The sequence below is a fragment of the Penaeus monodon genome, chromosome 13 (genome assembly GCF_015228065.2).
Source record: "Penaeus monodon isolate SGIC_2016 chromosome 13, NSTDA_Pmon_1, whole genome shotgun sequence".
In the NCBI taxonomy this organism is placed as follows: Eukaryota; Metazoa; Arthropoda; class Malacostraca; order Decapoda; family Penaeidae; genus Penaeus; species Penaeus monodon.
The window spans coordinates 46,621,998-46,634,497 of record NC_051398.1 but is presented as its reverse complement, the minus strand read 5'-3'; the positions used below and the strand labels follow the sequence as shown (position 1 = coordinate 46,634,497).

General features: G+C 41.1%; 1 protein-coding gene and 1 long non-coding RNA gene across 2 annotated transcripts in view; one reads left to right on the top strand and one right to left on the bottom strand.

The window, feature by feature from the left end:
- The window catches only part of LOC119580382 (centromere protein F-like), a 20,238-nt gene extending 9,723 nt beyond the window's left edge, over nt 1–10,515 (top strand). The window contains exons 17-32 of the mRNA XM_037928505.1: nt 229–2,057; nt 2,217–2,477; nt 2,647–2,830; nt 2,968–3,210; nt 3,343–3,471; nt 3,642–4,064; nt 4,187–4,288; nt 4,388–4,528; nt 4,754–4,905; nt 5,140–6,973; nt 7,122–7,235; nt 7,706–7,873; nt 7,990–8,124; nt 8,325–8,931; nt 9,366–9,460; nt 9,633–10,515. Of these exons, the coding sequence (XP_037784433.1) occupies nt 229–2,057; nt 2,217–2,477; nt 2,647–2,830; nt 2,968–3,210; nt 3,343–3,471; nt 3,642–4,064; nt 4,187–4,288; nt 4,388–4,528; nt 4,754–4,905; nt 5,140–6,973; nt 7,122–7,235; nt 7,706–7,873; nt 7,990–8,124; nt 8,325–8,931; nt 9,366–9,460; nt 9,633–9,770 (6,555 nt within the window). The 3' untranslated portion in view covers nt 9,771–10,515. The remainder of the gene's footprint in view (nt 1–228; nt 2,058–2,216; nt 2,478–2,646; nt 2,831–2,967; nt 3,211–3,342; nt 3,472–3,641; nt 4,065–4,186; nt 4,289–4,387; nt 4,529–4,753; nt 4,906–5,139; nt 6,974–7,121; nt 7,236–7,705; nt 7,874–7,989; nt 8,125–8,324; nt 8,932–9,365; nt 9,461–9,632) is intronic.
- LOC119580384 lies at nt 2,157–9,624 on the bottom strand. Its single transcript, XR_005229374.1, has 3 exons — nt 9,352–9,624; nt 7,700–7,840; nt 2,157–2,391 (listed from the first exon to the last, which is right to left on the bottom strand). It is a non-coding gene; the product is annotated as an uncharacterized LOC119580384 (long non-coding RNA).
- Nucleotides 10,516–12,500: the final 1,985 nt, after the last annotated feature.

Below are 12,500 nucleotides of genomic sequence, written 5' to 3'. Positions count from 1 at the left end.
CACACACAAATATACATACGTGTGTGTGTGTGTGTGTTGTTTACTATTGAGAAAAATTACACTGAAAGAAGTGTATATTATTATATGTAATAGTTTTTGATTATTTCCTTTTCTCATTTTTTATGGTTGTTTTTAAGGAAGTTGTTTGAAAACTAATGGTAATAATTGTTTTGTGCTAAAGCTTGTGATAAAAATATATATATATATATATATATATATATATTGCAGATGGAGAGTCTGCAGCAAGAGAAGGCCACTCTGGAGAAGCACCATGATGATCTGGTGAAGAGCAAGGACGACACAATCCAGACGCTGACGTCCACGTTGCAGGACAAGGAAAAGATCATTGAGGGTCTGGAGAGCAGTGTCAGGGATCTCAAAAAGTCCTTGGAGGAGGCAGCCACAGAGAGGGAGAAGATCACACTGGAAGCAGAAGATGCAAGCAGGGAACAGGCAGAGAAGTTGGGTGTCTTGACAAAGTCCCTTGAAGAAATGCAAAAAGCCCTGGAAAAGGAGCAGAAGGAAGTTCAGGATCTCTCATCTCGTTTGGAAGCCGAGGAAAAAGAGAGGTCTGCAGTGCTGAAGAAACTTGAGGAGGCAGGAGTTGCAGCAGAGGAGCAGAAGGAAAAGGTGCTGGCCTTGGAGGAAAAGCAGCAGGAACTGGAGGCTGAGCTCTGTGATACAGCAGAACGGAAGGATCAACTGCAGAGCAAGTTAGAGGATATGGAGAAACTTCATGAGGAGAAGATTGCAGAATTCCAAGCTACTATTGAGGAAAATAGGCAGGCATTGGAAGGGAAAGATGAAGAGGTTTCAAGCCTGAAGGCTCAGCTTGAAAAGGTAGAAAAGGAAAAGAGTGAACTGAAGGAGGAGAGTGAGAACTTCAGACAGGAGAAGGAAGAAGAGATGTTGCGCCTCCAGGAGGCCCTGAGCCTGGCTGAGGAGCACAGCAGCACTCTGAAGGGTCATGTAGAGATCCTTCAGTCCCAGGTCACCCAGCTCAGTGTTGGCTTTGAGACCAAAGTGGAGAGTTTGGTGCAGGAGAAGGTGCAGCTGTCACAACAGCAGCAGGAGTTGATGAACAACCTAGAGGAATTGACAAAGGAAAAGGATAGTAAGGTAGAACAGATTGAAAAAGCAGAAGAGGACATTGAGCAACTAAAGGATGCTCTCCAGGGCAAGGTTGAAGAACTTCAAAACCTCAGTAGCACTTTGGAGAACCAAACCCAAAACATTAACAGATTGGAAGAGGAGATGCAGAAGACCAGTGCTCATGTAAAGGACTTGGAAGCAACAAAGGAGGCACTGGAGAAGAAGGCAAAGGAGGCTGTGGACAGATGTGAGGCCATCATTGAGACCCTGAAGAAGAAGGAAGAGGAAATCAACACAAAGCAGGCAGAGAATCAGGCATTGCAAGAGCAGCTGGAGAGTGCCGGTGAGAAAGTAGAGGGGGCAAATGCTCGTATAGAAAAGCTGGAAGAGGAAGCAATTATAAGTTCTCAGAAGATGAGTCAGTTGGAGATGGACCTTGAAAATACTGTTGATGAGGCAGAATATAAGGTTGAGGCTGTGCAGAGCCAGCTGTCACAGATGAAGGAAGAAAGCGAGGCTACCTCATCCCAACTTGCCACACTGAGCCAGGAACTTGAGCAGAAACTGAATGAGATGGAGTCCCTGAAGAATAATATTGAAGAGATCACAAGAGAGAAGGAGGCCACCCTCACCTCTCTCCATGAGTATCAAAGCCTCTTGGATGCTGAGAGGGCAAGATATAATGAAAAGGTGCAAGAAGTTGAAAAAGTTGCAAAGAGCCTTCGTGAGGCTGAGGAGCAAGCAGCAGCACTGAGAGAAGCTAAGGCAGCCTATGAGAAGGAGGTGGAATCCCAGCAGACCTCCATGAATTGCCTAAAGGAGGCTGTCTCCCAGTTGGAGGTCCAGAAGGAAGAATGGAAGTCAGAACTGGACACCCTCCAGACTTCCCTGTCCACGCTCAGGGAGGAGAAGGCAGTGCTGGCAGCAGAAATTGAGCAGATGAATACTACCAATAGTAGCTTAAGGTAAGTCGGGAGCTGGTGGCATGGTTTTACATAAGTTTGCATAAAGAATTTACTTAGTCATTTAGGTGAGGCTCAATTAAGGAGGATATTGCTATTCAATTTACCATTTGGGAATATTTGTTTTAAGCATTTTAACACTTCTTTTTTCCTTCTTTCTAGGGACCAGTTGGAGAACATGCAACTGAGCCAAGAAAGTGTTGAATCTGTCAAGCAGGAACTGAGTTCATCCCTGGAGGCCAAAAGTCACGAATGCATGGAACTTCAAGCAGCACAACAGCAACTGGAGGAAAAGTTGCAGAAGGAAGCCTCTTGTGCGGAAGCAGCCATCACTAACCTGAATGAGGAAATTGCAAAGTTAAAGAGTGAAATACAAACCAATGAAAGTGATATGGAAAACTTGGCCAAGAAACTGGATGAAGCGTAAGTATGATATTTCTTTTTTACTCTCATGAGGGTGAAACTTTTATAATTTAGTGGTTTATGGGAAAGTATTTTCTTATTACTGTTTTAACCTCTTTTTCAGGGTATTCAATCTAAAATTGGCAAAAAGCAGTCATCTGGAGTAATAAATTTAAATCTCCCTTCACAGGCTGGAGGAACGTCAGACCCTCTCATTGCAGAGCGTTGAACAACGAGAGTTATTAGAGAATGCAATGAGGAGTCTGGAAACCACCAAGAAGAATTACATTGATAGAGTAATGTATGAAGAAAAGTGCAATGAGAGTGAAAGTTGGAGAGAACAAGTGCAGAAGCTGGAGCAGGAATGCACTAAGGTTTGTGTTCTTTACGTTTGATCTGCTAGGTCTTGCCTACATTTTGCAACATTGCCAATAGTTTACACACCATATGAATGTGGTTGGTTGCTGATTTTTTTCCATTATAATGAGTGTCATTATTTTCACTCCCTCAGAACAATGTTAACATGAATGAACTGCAAGAGCAGCTGATTGCTGAGCAACAAGAGTCAGCCAGGCAGACTGCAATCGCCAAGCAAGCAGAGTCCCATGTCCAGGAAATTCGCCAGGCCCTTGACAAGCGGATAGCAGAATTGGAGGCACTGCTTTCATCTACCCAAGCAGACCTTGCAGGCCAGTGTGATTCTCAAGCCACTCTGGCAAAGGAAGTCCTTTATCTGGAGGAGAATTTGAGACAAGTGAGTGATTTTATGCATCATTCCAAAGATACAAATTTTTGAGCTGTGGAATTTTGGGAGATAAAGATGTGTGGTGCTTGTGTCACATGTTGACTCCTTGAGGTTGCAAACATTGTGTTATATTTACTGCAGATGACGAACAGGTGGGAAGTGGAGAGAAAGAGAGCAGAAACCATCCAGAGTGACTATGAGAATTACAGGGATGTGATTGTCATGATGCAACAGCAACGAGATCATACAACCTCAGATGAACTTATGAAGGTAAAGTATCACAAAATTGTGTGTGTGTGTGTGTGTGCGCGCGCGTGCGTGTGCGTGCATGCGTGTAAAGATATTCTTACGCATTTTCCTGTATAAACTTGAATTTTACTATATGATAGATTTTATGTAAAGGTTATATCAGATAAAGAACCTGTCTCTCTTGTTTTTAGAAGGAGAACTCGGATCTCATCAGACGTTTAAATTCTGTGGAAGCCAGCAACCAGAAACTTCACTCTCAGGTGCAGAATCTGAGGCTAAAGGAGCAGCAGCTGAAAGCACAGCTGAAGGATGCCAGTGAAGAGAAGGTAAAGACAAGTGATCGTTCTCAGGAACAACTCCAGACAACTGAGGAAGAGCTGAAGAAGGCTGAGCAGACGATACTGGAGCTCCAGGAGCAACTCAACATAACAACGGAAGAGTTTGAGGAGTTAAGATGCAACAGAACAAGCGACAACAACAGGGAGGCAGAGGAGAGGGAGAATGAAATGGCTGCCCTCAAAGACCAGATTGCTTGCTTGCAGAGTAGCCTTGCTGCCAAAGAGGAGGAACTATCACACATGAGCCAAGAGATGACAAAATTGAGAAGTTTACAGGTAAGAGTAGCTCGCACACATAGCAGGCTCTGTGTATATATCAGCTAGGATGTACAGTTTCTTTTTTAGCCTGTTTGTTTTTATATTTTTTTGAATTCAAGTCTTATTTTCTCCTACATTAGAGAGACCTCCCATTGACCAGTGAGTCACCTAGGAAGGAAAACACCCTGGTAGACATAGCAGCTCTGCAGACGGAGTTGAACCTTGCCAGAGGACAACTCACAGTATGTACTGCATTTCCATCTTTAAATTATGACTGAATAGTAATTGAGTCCACTAAATATCCTCCAAAGAATGTGATAATAATTGGCTTCTCTCCTCAGGTCTCTCAAGATGAGCTAAATGGCCTGAAGGGCGAAGTGCAAGAGTCACAGGATCAGCTCAAGCAGGCAGTGTTTGACCTCAGGAAGAGTCAGGAGCAAAATAAGCTGTACCAGGACATGGCTCAGGAACTGGAAGACAAGGTAAACATGGCTGAGGGAAAAGTAGGTAGTAGTAGGGAGTGTGTGGGAAGTTGTAGAGGTATGTGTGATTTGTTTAGTGGTGGTTGCATTGAATTAAAAGAGAAGAGGAAAGAAAAGTTAGCTTCTAATTATTTATCTAGTATGTTGATTTTTTTTTAAGGGCAACATTTAAAAAAGATGTCCTGTATATTACCTTTATATTTATGTGTGTATAATTAACCATAGGTGAATCAGCTAGAAGCTGAAATGAAGTCAGCCTGTGAGAGCAAGGAGCGTATGAAAGAAGAACTGGAGCACCTGCGCACTTCTTCAGCAGCTGAGACATTTGCAGACTCACAAACAGATACCATTTCTTCTTTGAATGAAGTGATTGCTAGGTATGCATTAAAGCAGCTGTCCCTTGCTTTCTATTCTTGTTCAGGTTTTATAACATTGAAGTTTTAATTTCTAGATGATGCATGTTAGCAGAGGGTATTGCTCTGTTTTTGGCTGTTAGTGTTATAATAGATTATTTTATTGGTTTTCTGAACTGAAAGATGAATAATAATGCTCAGAAGGTCACCTTGTTTTTGGCTTTATTTTCTAATACTTTACATGAAATTGTAATACAGACTGCAAGAGGAGCATAATAACCTGAAGGAAAAATACAGCACCCTGCAAGAAGAACTTCAAGAGGTAGCACACAGTAAGAACAGATTACAGGAACTTGAAAACAGCCATAAAAAGAGTGAAGAGCTAGCCTTCCTAAACGAGGAACTCAGCTCCAAAAATGATGAGCTGACCACCAAGAACGACCTTCTCATCAGCCGCAATGAAGAACTGGCTGGCACTATCGAGGACCTAAGCACCCAAATCAATGAGTTGGTCTGCCGCAACGATGTTCTCACCTCGGACAATGAGACCCTGACCAAGAAGGAGCAAGAAATGCTGTTGCAGCTAGATGACCTCATGATGGAGAAACAGGACCTGGATACTCAGGGTATGACCTTGTCACAGCGGCTGGAGGAAGCTGTCTCCGGAAACAAAGAGTTGATTGCTCGTAACACTGAACTGGTGTTGCAGAACGAGTCACTGCTCTCGGAGAACCAGGAACTCAAGGGTTCATTGCAAGAGAGGAACCAGAGTCAAGAGGATGCAGAGGAACTCCTGAAGCTAAGAGAAAACTTTGAAAAACTCCAGAATGAGAATGAAATGCTGGAAAAGAAATATGATGAGCTTAAAAAGTTACATGAGGATAGTACAAAAGAAAGAGAGGAAATCAATAATGATAGGAAGTCCTTGACAGACACAATGAGGAACTTGGAAGATGCAGTAAATCAGCATCAGACAGAGTGTCAAGAATATATCAAGCAAATTGAAAAAATGGAAGAGGAAAATAACAGGCTTTCTGAACAACTACAAGGTGCTTCAACTGAGAGAGATGAACTTGCCAGCAAAATGCAGGAGCTGGTTGCAAAGCTGGAGACAGCTGTGGCAGAAAAAGAAAAGTGCTTAAAGGAGTATGAAGAACTGCAGTCGGAGAAGGATTCAGTTGTTCTTGAAAAAGAGCAAGTGCTTTCTGAAAAGGAACAGCTTCAGTCTAAATATGAAGTTATTATGAAGGAAAAAGACGACTTGGCATCTGAGAAAGACAGTTTGCATCAAGAAAATGAAAAGTTGTCTCAAGAGAAGGAGCAGATATTATCAGACAGAGCATTGCTAGAAGGAAAGAGTAAGGAAATTGAGGAGGAAAAGGAAACCCTGCAGAGTCAGATTGACTCCTTCGTTTCACAGAAGGAACAGGAACAGTCACAAGTTGAGAGTCTGAAGTTAGAGAATGAAAAGATAGTAATTGAAAAGCAAAAGTTGGCTACCTTAGCTGAACAGAGTAGCATGGACATTGAAGAACTTACTGTAGAGCTCAAGCAAGTGACATCGGTCAAGGAAACACTGTTATTGGAGAATGAGGAACTGAGGAACAAGAATGAAGAACAACAGAAAGAAAAGGAGCAGTTGAGCACAGATGTAAAATTACTGAGATCAGAGAAAGAGGAATGGGCAACAGGGAAGGAACATCTCATGAAAGAGAAGGAGCAACTAAAGCAGGATTGTGAAAAGCTTCAGTCACGTGAAGAAAGCTTGTCAAAGGAGAAGACTGATATGATGTCGGAACTAGAGGCTGCAACATCTCGCCTTGTTGATGCGGAAGCAGAGGTTGCAGCATCCAAGCAAGATATTGCATCCCAAAAGGAGACCATTGCAAGAATGCAGTGCAACCTGGCTGAACTGAAGCAACAGTTGAAGGATCAGCAAGAGACAGGAGACATTCTGAAGCAAGACTTGAGCAAGAAGGAGGAAGATGCTGCCTCACTTAACAAGGAAATTGCTAAACTGCAAGAGGAAGTGCAAAGTGCAAATGAGGAGCTCCAGGTTGCCAAGGATAACCTCACTAACAAGCTGTCAGAGGTTTGTACAGACTTTCCCAGTCACCTAGTTTGGGGAGTACTTAGAGTTCAGTATATGGTTGAATTATCTTCGGCTTCTTTGATTTTGTAAGCGTATTTGTGGTTGAAAGTCCATTTTAATTTATTTATTTCCTGCCTGGTCTTTACAGACAACAAGCCTGATGGTGGATAAAGCAAGCCTACAGGTAGAGGTGTCACAGCTCAAGGACAAAGCTGTGTCTGTTGAGAAGTTAGAGAAAGCTGTGGCAGCAAAAGAAGCAAAGGTAGACTTGACTCCAACATTTTATTATTATTATTATTATTATTGTGTGTTCAGGGTGTACTGCTTTTTCTTTTTCAAAAACATGTTTTGGTCCTTTTGTTTTGACAGACCTCAGTCTCAATATCTGAAAGTTTTCATACTTTGTATATTAATGTAGACCTTTGTAAGTCTTATTTAATAATGTAGATGTGGCTGCATAAGCTGTGTTTGGTGATTTAATTTTATTTTGTATCATTATCACCACCACTATTATTATTATCATTATGATGATTGTTATGTTATTGTTCTTATTATTATTGTTATTATTATTACTACTACTATTATTATCATAGCTCTTGATTATTTCAAGTATTTCTGTATTTGCATTTGCACTTGCACTTGCTCATACAAGAATATGTTGCATTTCACTTTATCGTCCTAATGTCTGTAACATTTTAGTAATCACATATGATCTCTCTTCCTTACCCTCAGATTGAAGAGTTGGGGGCTCTGGTCAAGGAATCCCGCACAGACCTTGACTCACTCCGCGCCAAGTTCTCCCTCGTCCAGAACATTGGCAGGAAGAAGGAGAGTGAACTGACGGAGTGCATGAAGCATGTAGAGGAACTGGAAAAGGAAGTGCAGCAGCTGAAGGAAAAGGTAACATAACAGAGATGTGCAATTTAATTAGAGTTATGATTATTCCTGGCTTATTTTGGGAAAAAAAAGGAAAGTTGTAGCATTGCTAACGGAGCTTAATGCCTTTTAAAACACAGGTCAGAGAAACAGACGCAGATGCAACACTGTGCCGTAAGGACTTGGAGGAGACCAAGCAGGAGGTGGAACACTGGCAGAAACGATTTAATGAGAAGAATGGCGAAGCAGAACAACAGGCAAGCCAGCAGATTGAGGTCAGTTTGGTTGTCATTAAGCATGGATGAGTGCTTTCATTTAGAACTTTGCGATGGTTTCTTATGACCATCATATAAAATAGTATTTACAAAGCATAGGGCATATACATGCTAGAAAGAGATTGTTTGTAACAGCTTAGTTGTCAGTATAATAGAGTCTCTCATTGTTGTTTATATTTAAACTTTCAATACTTTTTCAGGTGCTGAAGAAAATGCACGACTTGGAAGAAGCTAATGACAACATGAAATCGAAGGTTAAGCTTCTGCAAGCACAGATCAAAAAGATGAAAGCAGAACAAAGCCAAGATAAGGCGCAAGACCTGCCAAAGTCTGTTTTGAAGTCTGGTAAGTCATCCCCCCAGCTGGCCAGTCCCATGCAGAGCACCCAAAGATCTGAGGCACTGGAGAGTCCTGAAGTCATAGGAAGTTCGCAGACCCAGGAACCGAGATTGTCAGATGCACCCCAAGTGAAATCACGAGCAGTGACGCGCATGGCATCAACCATGAAGATCCCTGCTGCTAACAAGAGCCAGCAGCAGGCTGGAGTGAGGACCCGCCGTTCACTCGTTCAGATGGTCGATGAAAATGCACTTCCAGAGGTGCTTCAGGCGAAAGCAGCTTCCTCGGGTCTCTCACAGACTCAGGGAAGGAAGTCCTTGGTTGCAAATGAAGATGAAATGAAACGTGCCTTGAAGCGAGTTTGTGCTTCAACCTCCACAAGCCAGGAGAAACGCAAGCGCAAATCCACTGTCATCCCAGAGTCCCCTGAGGCTGTCATTGAAGGCCTTCCTTCAAAAGTAAAACAAGGTAAGATGCAGAAAGAGGAATACATTGGTGCTGATGCATAGTGAAATGCAATGAGAGTTAAAGTCAGATGTTTTTTCAAGATCAATAAAAGTAATAGTAAGTTTGTGTTATGTCAGTGATGAGGATGCTTTAAGAGAGTAGTCATTTAGTTACTTTGTTGGCAGATAATGAGCCAGAAATCTAGGAAATTTGAAGGTGTGATTATGCAGTTCCAACCACATTTAAGTAAATAAATGGACAAGATACAGCAAGAATTAACAAAACTCTGCATGATTTTGGGATATATTAGTTTAAAGGATTTCTTGCATTGCTTTTAGGTTTCACAGTTGGTATTAACTTATCAAAACTGTATACAGGTGGTCATAGTTCTTTGATGAAAAAGCTCATTATTTTTGCATGCTTAATCATAATCCTTTTAACCTTTTTTCAACTAGGTCTGAATGACCTTCCCTCCGGTGCAGAGAGCCCAGGTGTGATGAGAAGGTCAACTACTCTGGTCAAGAAGTACGATTGTAATGACAAGCCACAGGTCTGTAAAATATTAGGTGTTATACAGTATAACATAGCTATTGATTGAAAAAAAAAAAAAGAATAATTTTTCTCAGTTTAAAGTTGAAGTGAAGCTCCCAAGTTGATGAAATAGGCATTTTACAAGATTGGATTTGAAGATAGGTATTAATAGTTGATTTTCTCCCCCATAGGTTGGTGGCCCCCTTAAATCTCTGAGCACAAACAGCCCGATCAGACCCAGTGAGAGACGCACGACCCGTGCCAGTATCGGCTTACGGGGGAAACCTCCTCAGCCTGCCGCCAGGTCCGACGAATGCAAGACACAGTAGCTTGTGTGTGTCACGATACTATTTTGTATTATTTTTATGACATAATTGAGGTCACTCTTTTCTTTATCTTTTGTTTTAATTGCGAGAAACTGTTTAAAAACTTTGAAAGCAAAGTTGTGTATATTTTAGTAGAAAGGGTAGGAACACGGAGAGAAGAAACAGAGTTTTTAATTTGGTCTTTATTTTGATAGGTTAGTTAAACATTAGCTAAGAGGTAATGCTAAGAAATAAATACTAGGTTTCTTAAACATTTTCCTGAAGAACTAAAGGAAGAAATAGATTGGTCTTGTGAGTTGAGTTTGAATATCAATTTTGAAATATTTATTTTGCCTACTATCATCCTGTGCATTTCGTTTGGATGAGTTTGATGTGTAGGGGGGGAAAATTATTATTTTAATCTTCAGGATAATGTGGTGGTTTTGCAGATAGATGTCGGAACACATTAATTGTACATATGTAGATTGCCTAATCCCTTATATATATTTTTTCTTGTGTGTTTCTGTCCTCGCATTTTTTCTTCTTCGTTTGCCTTTTATTTTTATTATTTTTATTTTATTTTACTTTTTTTTATTATTATTATCATTTTTTATACTGTTTTCTGATCTCTAATCCATGACTGATCTGTAGGTAAAATATACATACATTTCATTTTTTCATATTTTTATACACTTGTGGATATAAATTATCTTCATAGGTCTATAAAACTTTTGTACATTTTTATACTTCATTAAAAATATGAAAATCTCTTAAGCGTGTCATTTTTAAAACCTGCATTTTTTGACAGATGTGTGGGAGTGGATTCTGAGAAATTATCTAATATATTTTTCATTGCTTTACACTTAAGGACCATCCCATGTTAAGAAATAAAATGTTTAGTCATTATGTGATGGATAATTATATTCATTATATCTTTATTGAGGCAACGGTCCATTTGACAGATTGCTGAGGACTGAATAAATGTAACCTGTCGTAAAAAAGAAAAGAAAAGAAAAAAATTTACCTATTATGAAATAATTAGTATCACTAAGCTATCAGGTATTACATAATTGACTTGTCATTTAAGTCATAAATTGTCAAGTACTTCACCCTCAACAGAAAAAAGGAATATAGTTATACCATAAAATATACAGAGAATTTGAAGGGACGTCCAACCGTTGTTTATACATTTAATGATCATCACAAATCGTACCATATCATGATTAGCTAAAAAAAAAAAGCTGAAAACCTGAACATATTTTTGCTTAGACTTGAATGTTTGGAAATGTTCAAGATAATGTTCAGATCCGAGAGTTGTTTCTGGGTTTATTTCATTTTTTTTTTTTTAATCTTAGTATTAGTATGATTTTTTTTTTATTGTTACTTTTTATATATTTATATATTTATTTTTGTCAAGACCTTATTTGTTGATATCACATTAAATAAATCAACTATTGATGTCAAAACAAGTAGTTTTGATGACAACTGTTCCTAAAATGCAGCCAGAAATTTGAATTTTGGGGAAAGCACCAGAAACCCTGATGATTTTAGTACTCCCTTTGCCTATCCCCTCGGGAGCTCCTCTCTTCAGCTGACTTCTACAGCATTCTCTCTCTTTTTTCTCTCTCCATTCTTTTCTCTCGCTCTTGTTCTCTTTCTCTCTCTCTCTCTCTCTCTCTCTCTCTCTCTCTCTCTCTCTTTCTCTCTCTCCTCCTTCTCTCTCTCTCTCTCTCTCCTCTCTCTCGTCTCTCTCTCTCTCTCTCTCTCTCTCTCTCTACCCTCTCTTCTCTCTCTTCTTCTCTCTCTCTTTCTTTCTTTCTTTCTTTCTTTCTTTCTCTCTCTCTCTCTCTCTCTCTCTCTCTCTCTCTCTCTCTCTCTCTCTCTTTCTCTCTCTCTCTCTCTCCCTTTATCAACTAGCCCCACATATTTAAATCCTCCCTACACCCCCCCCCATCAGTACCATCACCTCAGCCCAGTCCAAATCGTCCACCTCGATCATGGTTCAACCTCCAGAAAACGTTCCTCTCCTCCCACCCTCTTCTTCTTCCCCTCCACCTTCCCCACATCTTTCTTCATCTCCCTCTCTCTACACTACTCCCTCTTCCACACGTCTCCGCCCCTTTTAATTCTACCCCGACTTCTATAAACTGTTTTGGATACTCTGGCCCAGGCAAATGGGATCGAGTTTTCGTGATCTCCTCTGCAGGCGGAGAGTCCTTGTACGACCATATTAACCCCCCGCCCCCTCCGTTAATGTCAATTGTTGGCTTCTAGACCATCCTACCAAACACTGCCGCTCCACAGCCCTCTGTGTGCCCAGTCTGGTCATGGGCGATCAAACTGCTCTGCACAATCACGCACATGTGCCAACTGTGGTGGCTCTCATAACGAGGCTTTCCTCTTCCTCTCTACACCAGTATTGTCCTTCACTCCGCCCTACCCCGTCCCTTCCGAACTGTTTCTACATCTACTCCAGTATCTCATCCCGCTTCTACCCCTTCCCTCTCCCGTCAAATTCTTTTGCTACTCTAAATTCAGATACCCCAAATCTCTGCCACTATTGCAGACACTATAGTCGCACCTTCCCCGGTGCCTACCCCCCTTCCTCCTCGCCCAACTCATCTTAAGTGATAAGCTGAACGTTCCACGCCATCTTCTACCGTATCCTCACTTCCACCAACCTCTCCTTCCGCCCCTCAAACATCTGTCCCCTCTTCTTCCCCTCACAAGAAAACCTTTGTTTCTCACACTTCC